Source organism: Akebia trifoliata, chromosome 3, assembly GCF_017979445.1.
Source record: "Akebia trifoliata isolate Shusen 1 chromosome 3, ASM1797944v1, whole genome shotgun sequence".
Classification (NCBI taxonomy): Eukaryota; Viridiplantae; Streptophyta; class Magnoliopsida; order Ranunculales; family Lardizabalaceae; genus Akebia; species Akebia trifoliata.
The window spans coordinates 43,283,383-43,305,287 of NC_141377.1; the positions used below are offsets into that span (position 1 = coordinate 43,283,383).

Sequence of the window (21,905 nt, forward strand, 5' to 3'; positions counted from 1 at the left end):
CAAGACAATCGTTTTTAAAAAATACGACTGCCCCTATAGTCGGAAAACGAGTCGTTTTAAAAGGAGTGGTTTTTTAAAAACGACTGTCCAAGGCAGTCGGAAAAAAACGACTCTAAAATAGAGATATAGCGACGGTCAGCCACCGTCGCTATAGGGTATTTTGTTTTTTAAAAAAATTTATTTTATACCTGACCCCCTCACATGTTGCTAAATGTTGGAGATACCCCTATGTTTTGACATTGATGACCTACACCCCAACTAATAACATGAAAAGACCCAAATGCCCCTCATATTCAACTTTCATAAATCTAACTATTTTCAGCCACTTACCATAAATTATTTATTTTTAGAAAGTAAAATCAAACAATTAACAACCACAACCTTTTGTATATAACGTCCTAGCGGGTGCTACCACAGCATACAGCCACTAGCTTCCATAATGGTTGACCCACAACATTGAACAACGTTGCCCGATTCCCTGATCCCTTGAAAGGAGTTTTACCAAACAAAAGTTCATATAGAAAGATGCCGAAAGTCCACCAATCCACAGCACTCCCATAGCCATCACCTTTGATTATCTCAGGTGCCAAGTATTCATGGGTCCCAACAAATGACATTGACCGAGCCCCAGTTGGCTCCGCAATGAGCTCAGGCAATGGACTGACTTGGTTTCCAATCTCATTTTTGGGTTTTCGATCTTTCTTGGATTTGCTGGAGAAGAGACGGGGCGAGAAGCATGTTGTGGGGGCTACACAGGATGGCTGGATACAAGATGGCTCAATGCAAGCTGGTTGAACACAATAAACATGGTTCTTCCGGAAGGGTTCAGACTCAAGGGAAGAAGATTTGACAATAGTTGGGCTGACACTGCATCGGAGGGAGAGGTCAAAGTTGGATAGCATTATGTGTCCATCTTCCCTAACGAGAACATTTTCTGGTTTGACGTCGTGATAGACAATCCCAAGCATGTGAAGGTACTCCAAAGAAAGGAGGACCTCTGCTACATAAAACCTGCATGTTGGGAACAGTTGCACGTCAAACAATGACAAATGTTTCATAAAATAATTTATGGTGAATCTGTTACAGAGCTTAGCATGCTCAGCTGCTAGCTTGCATAGATGAGTGGCAAGGCATTAATGGTGGTTTATGCTCAGTTTCTATCTTGCATAGAAGAGGCTTCATGCATGCAATCTAAATTCAAGGTTACTCCTGTGTGAAACCATCTAAATTCTTCATATCTTAGATTATACAAATGCCAACTTCCATCTATAACAATATTTTCTATTCTTTTAGTACCACAGTGATTCATTATCAATGATAGTTCTCTCGACCTTAAAAAACAAACTCTTTATTAACTTTAATATTGGAGCCTACATGTTGTAAGATTTAGATTCAATTGATAGCGTTTCTCCTTCCACCAAAATAAATAAGAAAGTAAGAGAGTTCACTGGTACCTGAAAGTAGTTAATCATAGTCTGGGAGTGGTCACCAAGCTTCCCTCCATATATAACTCTACCCCCTCGTTTCATAAGAAGTAGCTACATCGAAACCACTGAGATAATTTAAAATAAATTATAATATGGTTGCATATATGAAATTAAACTAAATGATAAGGACCCTATCGATCACCAATCAGCACGCTTTCAAGACGGCCATTTGGGTGGTGTCTATATGATCCATTGGAGTGCACCATATGACTTAACCACTATATTCTGAGATTGGGCACTCAAACCCGAGTTTCTTAACTCCGAATACTCAAAAAAACAGAACATGAGGGCCCAATCAAAGGGATGGAGGCATTACTTACATGTTGGGTGCAATAGTCCCCTCCAGTGGCAGCAACTAATGATCGACGCCATACCATATCTTGGGCTAGCCATAGTAATTTTCTTTTGTCATCACCATCACCACCACCACCACCACCCCCCTTTTTGCTATCTTCAAAAAACAAAAAAAACTAAAGAAAACATTTTCAAGTAATGAAAAATGCAATTCATAGACCAAATTACCAGCAACGTCAACAAAGACATCACACTTTTCGTGTACTTGACGGTATAGATATACAAAGATGGCCCCAATTATCAGAAGAAGCACAACACCTCCTGCAGCACCAACTACAACTCCGAGTTTCGACTTGCTGGTTTGACCATATAGGCTTATGGTAGGTTGAAGTTCCTGAAATCTTAGGGTAGGTCATATACTGATGAACTAAATAAGCTAGTAAAATGAAGGTGTAGTGGTCTATTGTCACACCAGAATCCAAACACTGAATATGAATAAAGAAGCACAAATTTGCATCTATTTGTTTATCTATAAAACTATATTTAACAAAGAAGCCCATAACTTGATCTATACACCAAGCTCCATAAACTGTCGGTGAAAGGTTCACCAACCTTGGACAACATAATAGAGCAAATACACTTGGTGTAATATTGCGTGTGGACACCAGCCTAAATGACTGAGAGCATCTAGTACAAGAAGTACAAGCCAAATACATCAAAGAAATCAAATAGCATACATGGAAGTTAAGAATACATGTCATATCTAAGACAAACTTTTGTTCTTCAACATGATTTTAAATTTTGGCTCAGATGCTACTTGGCCGGTTCATCATTGTCAAGTGGCAGCAATACTATTTGATCATGTGAGCATTTTGGCCAAGTTGAATCAAATTATACAAAAAGTTGTGCTTCTTCAAAGTAAGCTTCTCAGCCAGGTTGGCACCAATTCGTATGGTTACTGATGCAAAGACTAATTGACAGTTTTTATTTATATTCCTCTTTATCCAAAGACCTCCTTCATCCTTACCAGTGGTACTCGTAAAAAACAACTAGATCCCTCCTTAACTTGACATCTTAATAGCACCCCAATTCTAGTTTTTCACTACATCCATTTGATTTATAGTGATTCCGATCAATGTGAGATACTCGGATGTTAACTTTGACTCTTACTCGGATGTTAACTTTGACTCTTACGCCTGACATTCATTACTAAAGGTATAAATGAATAGATATACACACAACCTTGACAGAGTGGTTCATAACAGCAAAATCATTCAGCTGATAATAAAATAGCTATGAGGCTGGGGCTAGGTAAAGAATTTTATGTGTCTTACTCTGCCATTAATCTTTGGTAATATTTCATTAATAGCGATCTCTGTTATTTCTGATGAATCATTTCAGCAGAAAACAGCACAATATAACATTGAGATTAGAAGTTATACAAAGCGGTCACACATTTAAGTTAGTGGGAAAGAGAAAGAAAAAAAGAGAGATGTGTACACTGAAAAAAGGCTGCAAATAGTAGAGAACTTGGGATAAAAGGCACATACTTCCCCCACAATATGTGCTGGTGCCATTTGCCCTCCTCTCCTCAATGTGTACTTGCCGTCCACCAAGCTGTATTGGAGATGCCTACAGAGAATCATAATATCATAATTCAGCATTATGGTAATGTCAGCATTATGGTCTAGATGAGTCAAGTTTTAAAATTGCTAGATCTAAGATTCAAATTTCTATATGCAACTCTAGTAATCAGATCTAAGTAAAGCCACTTCATGGAAAGTATAATTTATATACAGAAATTCTCTTGAGCCATAAAAAAATGCAGAATATTTAAAAATAATAATTCCCTCTGAGAAAAATTAATCGAATAAAGAGACTGGAAATCTCTAATCTTGATCAAGTCTTAATGTGTAGATCAAATTGGTGGATCCTAAATATAATCAAGTTCTTTATCACAACATATCCATAGCATAACCTCAACCTTTCTTATGCTAAAGAAGTGAAAGATCAACTACAAAGGAAAAATTCCATCAGAGACCGATGGAGCTGTATCAAATTCGTGAAAAAATAAATCAGATAATAAAATTATTAGGAGTCCAGGGTCCTTAGCTTCTATAAACACAAAGGACCTCCTTCAACACAAAAAAAAAAAAGAAATAAAATCACACAAGTCATCAAAACAAGAATACTTGCAAATCAAAGACATTTTCTTGAGCCTGAAACAAATGCAGATCAAATTCAATTTATTCTCACAAAATTGAAAAAAGTAATGGATCTTCTAAAATTTTCAGAAAAAGAGCCATATTCAGATCTCAAATTGATGAATATGAAAGATAATTAGATCTAAAATTGAGCTTACAAGAACTCATGTTCAAAACTGAAATTAAAGAGATATAACAACTAGATCATGATATAAAACTCCATAACCAAACCCTAAAACATGCTTTAACATTGAAGAAAACATTTGAAACCCTAAATTAATCAAGGAAAATCAGAGATTCAATAAAAACTTTAACATACCTGAAGATTCGATCACAAACCAAGCAAAGGGAGGGAGATCGAACAAATCACTAAAACCTTCGATCAAACTCCGATCGATTCTGCCATAAATCACTAAAACCTTCGATCAAAATCACAGATTCTGTAGTGAGAGATCGAGCGTAGGTTTTTCGATCAAACTCTGATCGATTTACCTTCTAGATCGAAACTTAGAAGAAGACGACTTCAAACTTATTGAAATCGGGATAGCGTCGAGTAAGAGAGATAGATTCGAGAGAGAGAGAGAGAGAGAGTAACAGACAGATTCGAGAGAGAGTGAGAAGAGCGACGGATTCGACAAAGAGAGCGAGAGTGAGAGTGAGATACAAGCAGAGAGAGAGAGAGATCCGAGCGAGAGAGACGGCTGAAAATCAAATTTTTTTTTTTGTTAGAGTGGCTATTGGCACCCCAAAATTTACTTATTTTGTTGAAACGACGGTTCACAACTGTCGCAATTAACGACTGGCTTTAGCAGTCGTTTTTAGCGCAATTGAGGCGTCGCCAAAACCGCAAAATGACGTAGTGTAAGCTAGTTGGCATCTACAAATTTTACATTCTTTTACATATCACTTATCTTTAAACACATCCTTATAATTATTAAATTATCTAATATTAATGAAGAAGGAACTAACGTGACATGGGTTGGGTTCAAGCTAAGCATTTCATGCCCGAGGTTGAATGGGTCACGGACATGCACGGGTTGGTATTTGTCAAGTTCGGGTTGGGCTCAAGTTGATCAGCAACCCAGCCAAGTTGCAGTCTACTTTGTGGCAGTACTCCTTTAGGATTTTATATTAGCCTAATCCTAATTGTAAACAGCGGCTGAAGGTGTTTGAATGTTGGAACGGTGTGTTTTAATCTTTAATTAGGGAGTGACAAATAATTTTAAGAAATAAGGGTGTAATAAGTAAAAGTTGATGTGCCAATAGCAGCTCTCAATTTAAATCCTACAATGATCCTAGTAATGCATGTACTTTGGACTTGACTAAAGTATGAGGCAGAGCATCAACGGCTTATAAGGGAGGCAAACACTTGATTCCTAGGGATTAGTACTTCTTTCCTAGGTAGTAGGAAATCATATTGTTAGGAATCACAATGAATATCTTCCCATCTCAGCCTCTATTGTATCCCCAGGTACTTCAAATATGGACTCATGAATGATGGGCACACTTGGTGGACCTGACATGGAAAAAAAAGCGTGATTGGTGATATCTAAATGATGCATCCTAGTCATATATGGTTTATGGTATATTGTAGTAATTCAATGATCTACTATCCATCTCCCCAAGTTTCAAAAACTTAAAATTAAGAAGATAATAATCGAGGACTTGGGACTCATCGCACAAACCCATCAGCTCATGCTTGTAAATTTACGAGAACAATTTAATAACTAATAAGCCATTCCAATGAAGGTGATTAAAGAGGGTGCCTACATACGACATTTTATAAATAACCAATCTTAGTTGGCTTCTTTACACCAAATTAACTTTCTTAATTATTTACTTCAATTACATTTTTATACTGAAATGGAAGGAAAAGGAGGCGGAGAAGGGAAAGGCAGCGGAGGTGGTGGAGGAGGAGGGAAAGGCAGCGGTGGTGGTGGAGGGAAAGGAAGTGATGTTGGTGGTGGAAGCTCAGGAAGATCGACTGGTGGAGGTGGTGGTGGGTCAGGATCAATGAAAGCTCCAGGGGCAGAGGGTTACATATCAAGGGATGCATTTGAGAGCAACCCACAAGGCTACTTTGCTGGTCTCCATGACAGTGAGAAAGGAAACAAGTAGAAAGTTTCTCTTTTTGTGTGTGTGTGTGTGTTTGTTTTTTTTTTTTTTTGGGCCTTTTATATATATATATATATATTATTGGTTGGATGGGGTATTTTGGTTTATAGGCTTGTTGTGGTGGTGGGTCTGTTTTGAAGTTTGGCTTGGTTTTGCTTTTAATATATCTATGTAAGGTTTACTAGACCCACCTTAATATCATTTTGATGGTTTATTAGCATGTTTAAGATTATATATTTCTATTATTTATGGTTACCAACTAATGAATGTTTTGCACTTCAATTGGGAAGCCACATACAAACAATCAGCATGATTGTGAGAATTTTCTCTGTTGGAATTCAAGATTTTTTAATGGGTTTTGATCCATCCAGAACTGACCTACATGAGAAATTAATATGGATGATCAAAACATCCTTATATTCAATTTAATTATGATAGAAACCTTTTCTTTTGTTTCTTTCTTAAAAACACCATTTTTAGCCTTATACTGTAAGTGAGCTCATTATTTTCGGGGGGAAAAAAAAAAGGATCACCAAGAACAGTTAAAGGTCCCAATATGTAGCAAGATAACGACAGTAAACATTGTAACGGCTGTTATTTTATCATGGACTCCCACATGTGATGCACATTTAGCACTAAGTCCACTTCAGTGCCTTAGCACTCAAATAGATTCTACATTGCTGGCCAGACTTGTTTAATTCTCTACATCACATACTGGCTATTGCTTGTGACGTGAACAATGTGAAAGCACTGCCAAAATTTCTACTGTTATTTGAGTGGCACAAGGAGCGAAATTAAGTCAAATTTCTTCCTTCTTTGAATCATTATGCATAATTAAAAAGTGAGAATACAAGGGAGGGTGGAATAATGTTTTTCCTAACTTTTGACGTAGAATACTTAAGCATCAAGGATCGGTTTGATTTGTGATTTCTATCCATTGGGTCCAAGTTTTTTTCTAATGGATTTATGAAAATTAATGTCAATGGATCCAAGCCCCTAATTTGTGATTTCTATCCATATTTGGGTTCAAGTATATATATATTATTTTTTAATTAATGGATTTACAAAATGGCCAATGGATCCAATCTAGGCATAATATTGCAAAAAGTCATGATGATACCTAACCAACATATGAATTAATATGGGAAAAAAAAAAAATCAAACAATGCACAACAAGAATTGATAACAATCCTAGTTAAAAAAGAATTAGGGGCACACTTTGGGAACAAGCACTTGAGGGTATTTTTGGAAAAAATATTTATTTTTTTGGGCAATTTCAGTACAAAAATCAGATCCCAAGGTGAATTTAATGAACTTTAATACATGAATTGAGGAAGCAACAGCAGATCTTTAATAGAATCCATTGCTTTAAATTTATTTTAATTGGGGTGATATGATAATTAAGTTCAACAAACCCTAAAAGGTTTGATGATGACAATAACAAAAACTATGAGAAACCTTATTGTCTTCATGTTAAACAATTAATTTAAACATTTCCTTTACAACAAAAACAATCACAGTATGTGCCTATTTTAAGAGGACCTTGACCATGTGCATACCATAATTAGATGCATTTTAGGACATGCATTAACTAGTTCAACTTAGGGTTGCAACTTGGGTGGGCCAAATCTGAACTCGCTGCGTGGAACTAGACCTTGGGTTAGATTTGGGCACAATTAGCTTCGGTTTGGTCTTGCATTCAAGCATGGGAATTGGGTTGTCCGATTTGCCCAAACCAAACTTAATATGATTAAAATTTAATAACATTTTGCAATCTTAATTTCTTTTTCATTCACATTTCAAGCTTTTGTTTGAACCCAAGCATGGGAATTGGGTTGATCATCATCATTTTCTTCTTTAAATTTGCTTATAATTTCATGTATTTAAACTTGAAACACATTTTTAGGACAAGTGATTGTAAATTTTGTATTCTTTTTATTCTTACTGGTAAGCCTGTAATTTTTAACGATTTTAATAATTCGATATTGACAAAATTCAAACCTAGGTTTCTGGTATCATCACCCAAAGACTTTACTATCTAAGCTAGTTGGCATCTGCAAATTTTACATTCTTTTACATACCACATAGTTTTAAACACATCCTTATCATTATTAAATTCTCTAATATTAATGAAGAAGGAACTAACCTGACATAGGTTGGGTTCAAGCTAAGCATTTCATGCCTGAGGTTGAATGGGGCATAGACATGCATGGGTTAGTATTTGTCAAGTTCGGGTTGGGTTCAAGTTGATCTCCAACCCAGCCAAGTTGCAGTCATAGTTCTCCTTTGTGGCAATACTCCTTTAGGATTTTATATTAGCCTAATCCTAATTGTAAACAGCGGCTGAAGTTGTTTGAATGTGTTATAATGCTTTGTAACGTTGGGGTAATAGCTTCAACCAAAACTTTTTGTAATGTTGGAATGGTGTGTTTTAATCTTTAATTAGGGAGTGATAAATAATTTTAAGAAATAGGGGTGTAATAAATAAAAGTTGATGTGCCAATAGCAGCTCTCAATTTAAATTCTACAATGATCCTAATAATGCATCATGCATGTTTCTTTGGTCCAAAACATTACTTTGGACTTGACTAAAGAACGAGGCAGACCATCAACGGTTTAGAAGAGAGGCAAACACTTGATTCCTAGGGATTAGTACTTCTTTCCTAGGTAGTAGGAAATCATATTGTTAGGAATCACTATGAATATCTTCCCATCTCAGCCTCTATTGTATCCCCAGGTACATCAAATATGGACTTATGAATGATGGGCACACTTGGTGGACCTGACATGGAAAAAAAAGCGTGATTGGTGATATCTAAATGATGCATCCTTGTCATATATGCTTTATGGTTTATTGTAGTAATTCAATGATCTACTCTCCTACTCCCAAGTTTCAAAAACTCAAAATTAATAGAAGATAATAATCGAGGACTTGGGACTCATCGCACAAACCCATCAGCTCATGCTTGTAAATTTACGAGAACAATTTAATAACTAAAAAGCCATTCCAATGAAGGTGATTAAAGAGGGTGCCTACATGCGACATTTTATAAATAACCAAGCTTAGTTGGCTTCTTTACACCAAATTAACTTTCTTAATTATTTACTTCAATTACATTTTTATACTGAAATGGAAGGAAAAGGTGGTGGAGAAGGGAAAGGCAGCGTAGGTGGTGGAGGAGGAGGGAAAGGCAGCGGTGGTGGTGGAGGGAAAGGAAGTGATGTTGGTGGTGGAAGCTCAGGAAGATCGACTGGTGGAGGTGGTGGTGGGTCAGGATCAATGAAAGCTCCAGGGGCAGAGGGTTACATATCAAGGGATGCATTTGAGAGTAACCCACAAGGCTACTTTGCTGGTCTCCATGACAGTGAGAAAGGAAACAAGTAGAAAGTTTGTCTCTTCTTTTTTATCTTTTTCTTTTTCTGTGTGTGTGTTTGGTGTGGGGTATGGGGGGTGGGGGGATGAGTAAGGGATCTTGGGTCTTTTATATATACTATTGGTTGGATGGGGTATTTTGGTTTATAGGCTTGTTGTGGTGGTGGTTCTGTTTTGAAGTTTGGCTTTGATTTTCTTTTAATATACTTATGTAAGATTACCAGACCAGCCTTAATGTCATTTTGATGGTTTATTAGCATGTTTAAGATTATATATTTTCTATTATTTATGGTTACCAACTAATGAATGTTTTGCACTTCAATTGGGAAGCCACATACAACCAATCAGCTTGACTGTGAATTTTCTCTGTTGGATCTCAAGATTTTTTAATGGGTTTTAATCCATCCAGACCTGGCCTGCATGAGAAATTAATATGGATGATCAAAACACCCTTATCTTCAATTTAATTGTGATAGAAACCTTTTGTTTTGTTTCTTAAAACCTCCTATTTTAACCTATTAAACTTTTCAAGCTTACTTGAATTCATCCTCTTCAACTTCTTCCAAAAAACAATATTTACCATATAATAACTTAAGGAGAAATATATATAGGGAAATGTTCAGCACCAAACATTTTGGCAAAACATTTTTCAAAACATGGGTTAGAAGTTTGGAATGGGCTGATTTTTAGTGAGGATGATCTCTACGGTGAGGAGATCATCATCACAAAAAATCAGCCCATTCCAAAACTTCTAACCCCATCAAAAATGGTTTACAAAAAATGGACAGTCCATGATTTTTCAACTTGTAAACATGGGGCTAAAAGTTTTGGAATGGGTTGATTTTTTGTGAGGATGATCTCCGCCATTCAAAACTTCTAACCCATGTAGGACAAAAATGATTGGCTAAAATGTTGTAAAAAATGTTTGGTGCTGAACGGGACCCATATATATATATATATAGGGGGCGGTCCAGGAGTCCTAAAGTTTGCCAAACATCTTATCAATTTTTTTTCAAAACATGGGTTAGAAGCTTTGGAATGAGTTGATTTTTCGTGAGGATGATCTCTATGATGAGGAGATCATCCTCACCAAAAATCAGCCATATTCCAAAATTTCTAACCTCATCAAAAGTGATTTATAAAAATTGGACGGTCCACGATTCTTCAACTTGTAAACTAGGGTTAGAAGTTTCAAAATGAGCTGATTTTTGCTGAGGATGATCTCTTCACCGTAGAGATCATCCTCACAAAAAATCAGCCCATTCCAAAATTTCTAACCCCATCAAAAGTGATTTACAAAAAATGTTTGGCAAAGTTTAGGGCTGCCGAACTGCTCCCATATATATATATATATATTTCCAAGTCAACCTGACAACCTAACTTGAAAACTTGTCTAAGTGGAGGGCACTTCTCATCAAATGAAAATACGTACATGACAGACACATGATTACTAATCCACGATAGCATAGACATTAAATTTTTTTTTTTTTTTTTTTGTACTAATTTTCAAAAGCCCTTTTCTTCTCCTCTAGATTTGAAATAGAAGAGAGGGTTTGTGATTTGAACTCCAAATCTAAACAGAACATAATTGACTCATTCATCTTCTCCACTTGACTCTCAACTCAACAATTATCTTTTCGAAATCTCTTTTCTTTTCCTCCAAGGAAAGCTCGAAGCACAAACCTACTCTTTTATTTTAGACTTGAAAGAAAAGAAAAGGGCTTTCAAAAATAGTAAAAAAAATAAAAAATTAATGTCTATGCTGACGTGGATTAGTAACCACATGTTTGCCATATACATATTCTCATATGATGAGAAATGCACTCCATGTAGATGAATTTTTTGGTTAAATTATCAAGTTGAATTATAAAACCAATACTCTTATTCCAAAGTATCCAATCTAAATCGTTCTATTACTTAAAAATAATAATTTTTATTTATGATTTTTTTGAGTTGTAGATCCCTTGAAATACACTTTTTTATGTTTAAGTGCAGTCATGTATCTCAAGGAGTGTACATCTACGGTTTCAGATTTGTCACATCAGGATAATCTATTGAGTTTGCCACGTGGATAGCTAGATTATCAAAAAAAAAAATTTCTTTTAAATTTATGTAATAAGTCGTTGTAACCCGTTGAATCATGAGTTTTGAGAGAGTCATTTTATAAATTTTTGTTGCTATTATGTAATAATAATATTAAATTATTAAAGACGCAGTAAACTGCCACGTACATCTCCAAAAAATCGAATAGTGAAAAAACATGAGAAAAACACGAATTAGATTTTAGACCTCAGGAAAGCCCCACATTTCAATTGGTCCACGTGCATTGAAGGTGAGGCGGTCTGATATAAAAACACGTGGCAATATAATAAGCTGACGTGGAAGTCGGTGATAGGTAAACTGAACCTCCAAACTCTTAAGAAAAGAAAATTCTTTTCATTTTACACACCAAGTCCCAAATCCACTCTCCTTACTTTCAGAAATATTGACTTTATATCTCTGAAGAAATAAATCGTCCAATCCTTCGTTCATTTATCTTTCAAAAACAAAACCAACATTTCTTCATCTTCTCCTCTACAGCCTTCATTGAAAAGCAGAGCAAATTAACTACCAACGAAGAATAAGGAGTGAGAGCAATGGTTATTCAGTTTGTCTTCTAATACTCGTAAATCTTTAACGAATGTTACTAACAAACCCTAGATTCCTCGTCTTCTCTCCCTCTAAACCCTCAGTTATCTCATCTCCTACTAAGCTCTCCAGTTCTGTGGTCCGTTGTCAAGCCGCAGACCTTCCCGCAGGAGCCACCACTCCTCGTTGGTTCCAATTTCCAGGAGCCATCGATGCGCAAGACTCGGAGAGAAGCGGCGGTGGCGTCGATGGGTCGAAGAGGAATACAATTAACACTAGAGTTAATGCGAAAGAGAAACGATGGTCTCGTGACAAGGAAAGCTATCTTCGCGATGATAGTGATGCCCTTCCTCTCCCCATGACCTATCCCGATTCTACTCCCATCTCACCCGAGGAGATTGATCGTCGCCTACGTTGCGATCCTGTAGTCGAGGTGATTTCCTTCTATTTTCTTTCCTGCAATTTTTCTTTAATTACACTAATTTAGGTTAATTTATTTATTAATTAATTAATTTTTGTGCAAAATTGTTTAAATTATAGGATTGTAAGGAAGTGGTTTATGAATGGACTGGAAAGTGTAGGAGTTGTCAAGGGTCTGGTCTCGTTAGTTATTATAACAAAAGAGGGAAGGAGACTATCTGCAAATGCATCCCTTGTCTTGGAATTGGTAATGTTCTTCTATTTTTTAATTTATTTATTTTTTGTTCTTTTATTTAATGGATTAAGTTCAGTTTATTTGCATTGCCACATGGACGGTTAAATCACATTCGTATATGTTGGAATTGTCTTGTTTCATCGGTTAGCTTTGGGTACTGTTTCTTTTGTATCATTTTTAGTTTCTTTCATTTGGTGATTGCTTATAATATTGAGGCCTTTAGTGAAAATGAGCTGAGTATTATAATTTATTTGAGGCTGAGAGTAATGGGAATTGGCATTGATGTTTTGAAGCTAATTTCGTGAAGCATATTATCTTCAATAGCTTAGGTTTAGTCAGGGTTGATCCGTATTTCAAGTTTTGAGGTGTAGATATTATGTAAGGTTAGGCATTCTAGGGTTTTTTTCCCCCATTTCAAAGGTCCTGTATGGAAAGCTTATCCCGTGTACAATATTCTTCAAAAGGAAATTTATACTGTTTTTGGTTTTTTATACTAGTTCAAACAAAAAATTCTTTCTAAGAAATCTTTTTCTTAATTTGCTATACAAGGCTTAATTTCTTTCTTTTTATGCTCATATTAGGAAAATTTGAAGCTAAAATGAGATGGATTTTTTTTTTCTTTGTAAGGAACTTTTGATACACATAGATTGTCATGGAGAGATTTTAACCATACAATGTAGGTATTTTACAAGTTGTACTTGAGACCTTATAAATGTACGACTTTAAGGAGTCAAGTAGAAGGTTTGATAACATAAGGTGCTTAAGAATTGTGTTGGAATGTAAAAGAAGAAAAATATTGCATTTAGGAAAAAAATTATTGGAGGAAGGAAAATGACGAAGCAAAGGAAGTAATGACTTTAAAAAAAAGGTTCGGTATGAGAGAGGGCGAACAAATGTGTTTATAAACTTGCAAAGATGAAAAAGGGAAAAATTATAAGGCTTTTTTTTTCTCGTTAGATTTTTTATAAGGCTAGAAGCTTCAATTCTGTTAATAGCCATCTTTCTTTCTTTGTTTTGGGGTACTAATATTCTAATTTATAAGGTAGATTTCTTTCCTAACAACTGCCTCTCTTGATAAAATTCTAACCACGGATCAGCCTAGAGTGAGGGACCTTTATATTGTTCGATTTTTTTACTTCTTTTATAAGATGCATGTGGAATCTATGAATCATCGCTTCCAGCGTTTGGTGCTCTGTTTTCCTTCAATTCAATGTGGCTTGATTGTTCTCTAATTCCATCGTGGATACATGTCATAGTTGGCACATTACAGCTTTTTCTTCTTGAAGGCACATCTTTTTGGAGATTGCTTCCTTGCGATTTGTTGTGTCATTTGGAAGGAAATTATTATAGTTTATTTGAAGACAGAGAGGAAGATCCCCAAATCAAAATGCAGATCATCAAATCCTTACCCTTCTACTAGTGTAGAAATTTCAAGGAGTGTGATGATGATCCTATTTTCGAATGGAGTTTGATTGTCAGTTTGAACTAATAGTTGTTATGGTTTCTTACTCTTAATTGTTTTTTTCACCTTGATAGGTTTTCTCAACCTTTACCGGTTGTATTTTCTATTTTGCAGTTCTCTTAATAAAATTTGTTATATCTATTAAAAAAAGAGAGAGTGAGGAATGAGGAAGTTAAAGATCGGAAGAGAGCCTATGCCATGAAAGTATTCTCTGAAAATCTTATATGGATCTTACTTCTTAGAACAAGGTAACACTAGTCCGAAAGGGACTGCCGGGCATCAAATTTTTTATTGGATTAGCATTACAAAATTGATTTTTTTTTTTTTTTTTTGGTTAACATAAAGGTATTTAAGGCTTTAGGTGCATGTATTATTTCAGTACAGGTTTGGACTTTGGAGTAGGGGTGTCAATAAGTCGGTTCCTGAGGCACTTAGAACCATTACCATTATATTTTTTTCGGTTCCAAAATAAATGGAATCGGAACCGGAATCGCCAAAAAACACAGGTACCCATTGGTTCCGGTTCTCAAGAATTGAACGAGATTTTTTTTTTTCAAATCATTATAAAACTTTTTTCCTTTAATAAATTAACATATTATCTACAAAGTTATTAACTTAGTTATGATTTGTTATACTAAAGAAATAAGTAATGATTTTTTTCAGAAATAAAAATTATCTTGTTTAAAAGTAATAAAATTTTAGAAGAGATAGCTCATTTTAAGCTCTTATCCATAGTTTATATGAAAAATTGAAGAATTTTATATACCATACATTAATTTTGAAATAAATGCATATCTTAAATCATCTACAGTAAAAAAAGAAATGGCAATAAATCAGTCCAGGGTACCTACAGGTACCCTTTAGATAGAACCTAACGGTTCCGGTTCCATTTTAGACTCTGCTCTAATTGGTTCCAATAAAAAGGGAACCGGAACCAGGGTTTTCGGTTTCAGTGAGCTGGGTACCCATTGACACCCCTAATTTGGAGTGCATGGAAGAAATTGAATTTTAATGGTTAAAATATATTTTTCGAAAATGTTTTGGTTATTAAGAAATGCCTTAAGAGAAGAACTATGTCATTTGTTTAAAGAAAAAAAAAGGAGATTGGATAATGATAAAACTCATGATTTCCCTCCAAAATTATGGGAGATAGTGATGGAGAACGGTTAAGGTCAAGAAATAATGATATCAAATTTAGCTTTGTGCTAGAGAGATCAACCATCATCATTCCAGTTCTCCCTCTCCCTCTCCTGACACGGTCTCTCCCTCCTTGAGTTAAGTTAATAGCTGTCTGTGCTCTAAGTCCCTTGTTTACCTGCAGCTCTTGTTGCTACTGATCTTCTATATGAGTTCATAGCTTTACCTAAAGATCAGCCCTACTACACTTTTTTCCTTACTTAGACAATGGTGATATTGCAATAAAAGAGGATCTAGGAAATGAATGTGATAAATAGGACTAGAGAGTTAATTTTGTAGGTATTGGGGTGGGTGGTGGGGAGTCTGAATAAGTATATTAACATTATTAAGGACCTGTCAGCTGCTTAAAAGGAAAAATCTCTTCTCCTAATATTTTTGTACTAATGATTTGTTGATCAAATGGTGATTCCTTTGTCGGTAGCTTTTTCTTTCTTTCATTGTTTTTCTTTTAGTTTTTCTAATGCAAGAAGCCCAGCCTCAGGATGTTGTACTGCAATACACGGGATCAGAGAATAACAAAGAACAAAATAAAATAAAGTGAGATGCATTGTGGAACAATGTGTTCCATTTTACTGTACTGCATTATATTCTAATGTGTAACAGGGATAAGGGTGTAGAGATGGATGAATGGCAAGATTTGGAAAGACAAAATAAAAAATTATTGCATTTGAACCTAGGAATAATCCCGATAGGGGTCAAAATAAAGGAAAGTTGATTGATATTGTTTGGGCGTGTACACCAGTGAGGAGTGCTTGGGCAAGTTGAAGGGTCTAAGACAGAAAGGTTGAGTGGATTGACATAATAATGAGTTATCTGGATGTATTTCTGGATAGAGTTGAAGAGTGAATCTGGATTCACTATTATTGTTTTAAAAAAGAAACAACTAATAGTCCATGAAACACAGAGACAAAAAGTGATTAATTGCAGAGACAAGCACCTTAATATTTAAACAAACTGGGAAACAGAAACACATCTGGTCAATATTGAGATATAGATGAATCTTAGGGGTCTTGCCTTTATTCTAGTGGCAAGATTCATAATTTTGTGGGGCTTTTTAATCTATCAAGTATTCTTTGTATTGGCACATAATTCTCCCCTAATACCTGAAACTTGTTTGTAATGTTTTCTCAATGCAGGATATGTTCAGAAAATGACAGCTCGCAAGGACATTGACGTGATGGAGGATTTAGACAATGGAAAGCCACCATGACCCAAAATTAAATTTGATTTTTGACTCAATTTTTTAATGGTGGTTTATTTTGATGAGTTTAAGCTCTTTTTGATAATGCAATTATTGTTGCAACTGGGGGAAGGGAGAATCAAAGAAAATGCTATGCAACTTGTTTTACTATGATCATATTCATTTGTCTTTTGCACCCATATTTGCTATCTTCTCTTAGCTTTTATTACTCCAGGCACTTGGGTTGCAACTGCTTCCTTTTGGGTGCTGTGTCTTAGTATCCAGGAGTGACACTAGACGACACACCAAAGTTCTTGGAATCTGTTTACGGATTTTTTTTATATATATATATATATATATATATATATATATATATTTTCCCTTGTGCCCGTATTAATGCAAATCCACATTATCCCAAGAAGCATACCAAATTTTTTTTTTTTTTTTTTTTTCTTTTTTCATTTGGCATGATTGTCAAATGTCAATTAGTCTAGCAGCACTTGAGTTTCTATTCTCCTTGAGAGCAGAATCCAAAAGCTGATTGAAACGGTTACTGGAGGGGATTCTCCGTCTCATTCTGGGTATGTGAATTTTTCTCCATTATGTTCATTCAACTTACATAATTGATGTTGCTGATCTTCATCAGCGATGGTAAGTTGATGTAAGTAAGATCTATTTAAGGTGGATTGAGGTTATAGATCATTCTTCCACCTCAGTAACATCAGCCATGTGACATCATTCATTCTCTTTAGTTTTAATTTTTGGTACAAATGTTCTTGGTGTTTAACATAATAATATTCCCCTGCATTGCATTGGATGATAATATCAAGCAAAGCAAACTAAAACCAAAAGACTGGTTCTAACATAAATAATCTCAGCTTCCAATAATGAGAGCATGCCAAGCAAATATAAATATATATGAAAAAACATATGTAACATAAATAAAATTTCAAAATATGGGTTAGAAGTTTGGGATTGAGCTGATTTTTTGTGAGGAAGATCTCTGTGATGGGAAGATCATCTGAAAAAGAAAAAATCAGTCCAATCTGAATCTTCTAACCCCATTAAAAGTGATTTAAAATGTGGATCGTCGATTTTTTGTCAATTTTTGTCAATAATTTGTAAATAACTTTTGATGGATTTAGAAATTTCAAATTGAGCTGATTTTTTGTGAGGATGATCTTCTCATCATAGTGACCATCCTTGCCAAAAATCAGTTCAATTCAAAACCTCTAACCCATATTTTGAAAAATCATTATTTTTACGAAATGATAATGAACTGCCCCCATATATATAGTATTATCCATTCATATCTGATGGTCCTAGATTTTTAATTGATGGGAAGGAACTGGCAAATCTATAAACGTGTTTTGCGTGGACCTCGATTACTTTACTTTAATATGATTCTAAACCTACCCACCACACCACACGTGGACCTCGATTATTCTAAACCTACCCACCAAACCATAAAAAAAAATAAATAAATAAAAGGAATCAGAATTGTTTCAACTATTGAACAAACAAATCATAAAGAGGTTTCTTAGGTTCTCAGTATAAAAGTAGATATCTTTCTACTCATCGGATAACATGTAGAAACTACTATAAAGAAGAGAGTGTTCCCACCATAATGGATATCTCTGCCCGCTACCTACTAGTGGATTGATTTTTTTTAATTAGTATTTAATAATTTAAAAAAGTTTTTATTGCCATGCCAACTTTTGCTAAGACCACCCCAAGATGTGTGTAATTTCACATATGAATTTATTGATAAATAGTAGTGATTTTGCCTTATCAAGTGATAATTTATCAACAAATCCATTGATTATAAAAGTGACGAATTCACTAGAAAAATATGTTCTGAAAATTAAAATGAATAGTGTATTAAAATTGGAATCTGAACGTAAGTTGTGCTTGTTTTGGGAAAATCCCATTTTAAATTATGGTAAAAATCAGTCTTAGTCACAAAATTCGAATAAATCGGTTAAATTCTTAATGCGCCGATTATTTTTTTAAAAACGCCGAAATATTGGTGTCTCAGGCTTCCACCAAGGCTGCACAATGTAAAACGAAATTTATTTTGGTTATAAAACTTTTGGTCACAGAATCCGTACTCCACCAATCACATGAGCCGCATATATTGATGCATTACAACATTACCTTTATTAGCATTGACCGCAAACTAGCAAACCCAGTTTTTTTTTCTTCGACATTCAAACCTTCAAAGTTTTTATAATTACGCTTTTAACCATTGACTTTTGAAAATTATTATAACATTCCACAAAAAAATAGAAAATCCTTCGGGAATAATTTTTCTTTTCTTATTCATATGTGAATTTTTATATAAATTATATGAATCTTACTTGGCTTTAACAAAACCATGACTCTTGAATCTTAATCATAGTGATTAGATGCTGAAATTATCACGAATTTTTTCCAAAACTTTTTCGATTTTATATGATGAAGTGGTCGAATTGACGCTTCACCGAATAATTGCTGAATCCGAATTTTGTTACTATGAAACGAGTTTGTTTTAAAATCTAAATCAGACTTAACCAACAGGTTTAGGAGGGAGAGGGATTGGCTCGGCAGATTCAAATCAGGATTGGTGGGTCCTAGTTAATCCCCAAAACTATTTTAAAAAAAAAAACCTAATTAACCAAATCTTAACTCACCAATTTTATTATAAGAGTGGTGATAATATGATGCCCCCTCTGACATACATCCCCATCACAAAACCGTAGATTATTTTCCTCATGATACATAAGAGAAGATTTATGATTTTGTGTATCCCAAGTCAAATGATCTACAGTTCTGTGAGGGGGGTGTAGGGGGCATCAAAAAATCATTATTCATTTAATAATCATTGTAGAATTTAATAATAATAATAATAAGAGTCATGATTTTTAGACATCCTTTTGACACATGCTCTCACGATACACAACAGTACATCCCTGTAAATATGTGCAGTTGTGTTTTAATAATAATGAGTTACCATGCTATAGCTGTTTCAATCTAATTAACTAACACAATTAGTTTAAGGATTTTGTCAATATGTGCCCTTGGGGAACACGTTAAAGTGCATTAAATACATTTTGGGATTTGATTTTCTTACTTAAATTGCCTTCAATTTTTTTAGAATAATGATGAATGCACAAAGTCTTAGATAAGCGGCTGACATGACAAGGGCACATAACCACATCTTTTTCTTATGTTTCCCGATGAAAACAATCTATGGTTTTGAGCCCTTGCCACGTTTGCCGCATACCAAGACCGTTTGGATTCATCACGACTCTTTTTTTTATTACCACAAATACTTTCAAGTTCTTATTGATGTGCATCCACGTCAGAAACGTCCCCCCACGATGTACATTTCAATGGTACTCTAGCATGATTCTCTTAATTTAAAAGTTGGGATCCATGAACTGATAATTAAAGACAATCCATACCGATCATTAAAATACAAAATTCAATTATCAGAAATTATTTTAGGGATACATGACGTATCCTGGGGATGTGTGTTTTAGACCAAGCAGAGTAGTCAGTAGTATAAATAAGTCGAGACGTCCAAGACTTGATGGATGTGAGAAACTGAAGAAAAAGAGTTTGTGTGTGTTTGTGAGTTGTACGTGAGTAGAGTGGTAGAGAATGGTCTTCGGCCATCATCAAACTTCTAAAAACGGCATGCTTGAGATGACTATTGAGGAGTTCAAGAAGTGGATGAAAGATCAATTCGACAAGCATGGGGATGGGTGTTTAAGCTGAGACGAGCTCCAGGATGCCTTCAAGAGAAACGGAGTGCGGTGCAGTTATGTGAGGAGCCAATTTCATTTTTTACTTTGCCGACGACAATGATGACAGGGTGATTGATGATTGTGAGATTGGCAAGCTAGTAAAAATTGCAAACAAACTGAATGTGAAGATTATAACCAAGTAACTTATTGTGTCAATCATCTCTCTTTAAATAGAGAAGAGAAAATATGTAAACTAGCTCCCATCCCATGTAATATTAATTAATAGAACGAGTTTCTTCTATTTGCAACTTCCGCGCGAAGTTAAACTTTGTTGGAACGTAACTTCTTTTTTAAATTAAAAAAAGGAATTTTCCATTTTATGTATTAATGAAACTCCACATAATCCTCAACAAGCATCTCAAATGCCTTTTACCTTCTTTCTAAGACTAGTAATTAATTTTGTAAGTCAACCTGACAGCGTGACTCAAAAACTCACCAACGTGTCATGTGCAAAGAATCGTAGACTGTTTCGCTCAGGATACACAACTGCACATTTGGGATACACAACTGTAGGTGGCAGGTCGGTTAGGTCAATTATGTATCCTGAGGGAAAGAATCTACGATTCTCTACCCCCACCACGTCGGTGAGTTTTTGAGTCATCCTGTCAGGTTGAGTTAGAAAATCAGCACTCTTTTTTTTATACATTTCTCACCGTGTTTAGATTTAACTTCAATTGTGAGTGATCAATTGATCATTGATTGTTTATCTAAAATCATGATCATTTGGATGCGTAGATTATGACTTTGTTAGTTGGTGTAACCAAATGATCAATGTGCTGTTTTTAAATTTCCATTGTTCTATTTGTTTTAATATCTTTGTCTAGTCATAATTTAAAAAAAAAACTCAAACTTACTCAACTGTCATGGAAGAATAATGATTAATGCATGCAATTTTTGTACATGGCTGATGTAACAAGGGTACAGAACCACACATCTTTTTCTTGTGTATACCGATGAAAAAGATTGGAATGTGCATGGAACCATACTTGAAAAAATACTCAAAAATCAACGGTTTTGTGCAGAATGATTGTTTGTTCAAAGCCTAATAACATTTTGACACGTGGTGATAACGACTTGAGTAAATAGAGAGAAATTTCTCTCTCCTACCCACATATCCGCAGAAATTTTAACTTTTAAATTTCAAATCATAAAAGGTATCGTGGGATTATTGGCAATCGAACACTACAACCATTTAGATTTCATGAAAAACCTTGAGGTAAAAAAAGAAAAAAAACACAGATTTTTTTAGCTTGAGCAATGGTGTTGAAAATGAACGACTACCGAGCACCTAAATTTAAAATTAAAATACAACAGTGAAAAATAATTTTTTTAAATTTTTTCTTTTTTTGAAATTCATAGAATTTCATATTCTACAACACCGTTGTATTGGATCATATTTTTGAATGCCACAAGGTGATCTTATCAAGAAATTTTGGTTTTTTTTTTATCATGGACAAGAGATAAAAATTCTCTTATTATTGCTTATGTCATCAGTCCCACATGTTAAAATGGTGTTGGT

At 34.8% G+C, this 21,905-nt stretch overlaps 3 protein-coding genes across 4 annotated transcripts; 2 read left to right on the forward strand and 1 right to left on the reverse strand.

Moving 5' to 3' along the window:
* Positions 1-171: 171 nt before the first annotated feature.
* Positions 172-2,542, reverse strand: LOC147407163 (uncharacterized). The gene is made up of 5 exons (XM_086432589.1): positions 2,519-2,542; positions 2,010-2,175; positions 1,808-1,938; positions 1,455-1,538; positions 172-1,011 (listed from the first exon to the last, which is right to left on the reverse strand). Exons 1-5 carry the CDS (start codon positions 2,540-2,542, stop codon positions 919-921), a joined length of 498 nt encoding a protein of 165 aa, XP_086288715.1. The 3' UTR covers positions 172-918.
* A 3,306-nt stretch (positions 2,543-5,848) lies between these two features.
* LOC147407164 (uncharacterized) lies at positions 5,849-9,529 on the forward strand. The gene is made up of 2 exons (XM_086432590.1): positions 5,849-6,083; positions 9,238-9,529. The coding sequence occupies exons 1-2, from the start codon at positions 5,849-5,851 to the stop codon at positions 9,483-9,485; spliced, it is 483 nt and encodes a 160-aa protein (XP_086288716.1). The 3' UTR covers positions 9,486-9,529.
* Positions 9,530-11,909: 2,380 nt separating this feature from the next.
* On the forward strand, positions 11,910-16,791 carry SCO2 (protein disulfide isomerase). 2 transcript variants are annotated; one of them, XM_086435582.1, is made up of 3 exons: positions 11,910-12,534; positions 12,642-12,768; positions 14,333-16,539. In XM_086435582.1, the coding sequence occupies exons 1-3, from the start codon at positions 12,154-12,156 to the stop codon at positions 14,383-14,385; spliced, it is 561 nt and encodes a 186-aa protein (XP_086291708.1). In that variant the 5' UTR covers positions 11,910-12,153; the 3' UTR covers positions 14,386-16,539. The 2 variants fall into 2 exon arrangements, with proteins under 2 accessions (XP_086291708.1, XP_086291707.1); XM_086435581.1 differs by lacking the exon at positions 14,333-16,539 and adding an exon at positions 16,552-16,791 and having other exon boundaries at positions 11,911-12,534.
* The last annotated feature ends 5,114 nt before the right edge of the window (positions 16,792-21,905 follow it).

Coding starts and splice junctions, on each gene's coding strand:
- LOC147407164 (XM_086432590.1), top strand. CDS start 5,849: ATGGAAGGAAAAGGAGGCGGAGAAGGGAAAGGCAGCGGAGGTGGTGGA. Junction 6,084..9,237: donor CTTTGCTGGTCTCCATGACA/GTGAGAAAGGAA, acceptor CTGAAATGGAAG/GAAAAGGTGGTGGAGAAGGG.
- LOC147407163 (XM_086432589.1), bottom strand. CDS start 2,542: ATGACATGTATTCTTAACTTCCAT. Junction 2,176..2,518: donor CATGTATTCTTAACTTCCAT/GTATGCTATTTG, acceptor CTAAGATTTCAG/GAACTTCAACCTACCATAAG. Junction 1,539..1,807: donor GGGACTATTGCACCCAACAT/GTAAGTAATGCC, acceptor GTTTCGATGTAG/CTACTTCTTATGAAACGAGG.
- SCO2 (XM_086435581.1), top strand. CDS start 12,154: ATGTTACTAACAAACCCTAGATTCCTCGTCTTCTCTCCCTCTAAACCC. Junction 12,535..12,641: donor GTTGCGATCCTGTAGTCGAG/GTGATTTCCTTC, acceptor TTTAAATTATAG/GATTGTAAGGAAGTGGTTTA. Junction 12,769..16,551: donor CATCCCTTGTCTTGGAATTG/GTAATGTTCTTC, acceptor TTCTCAATGCAG/GATATGTTCAGAAAATGACA.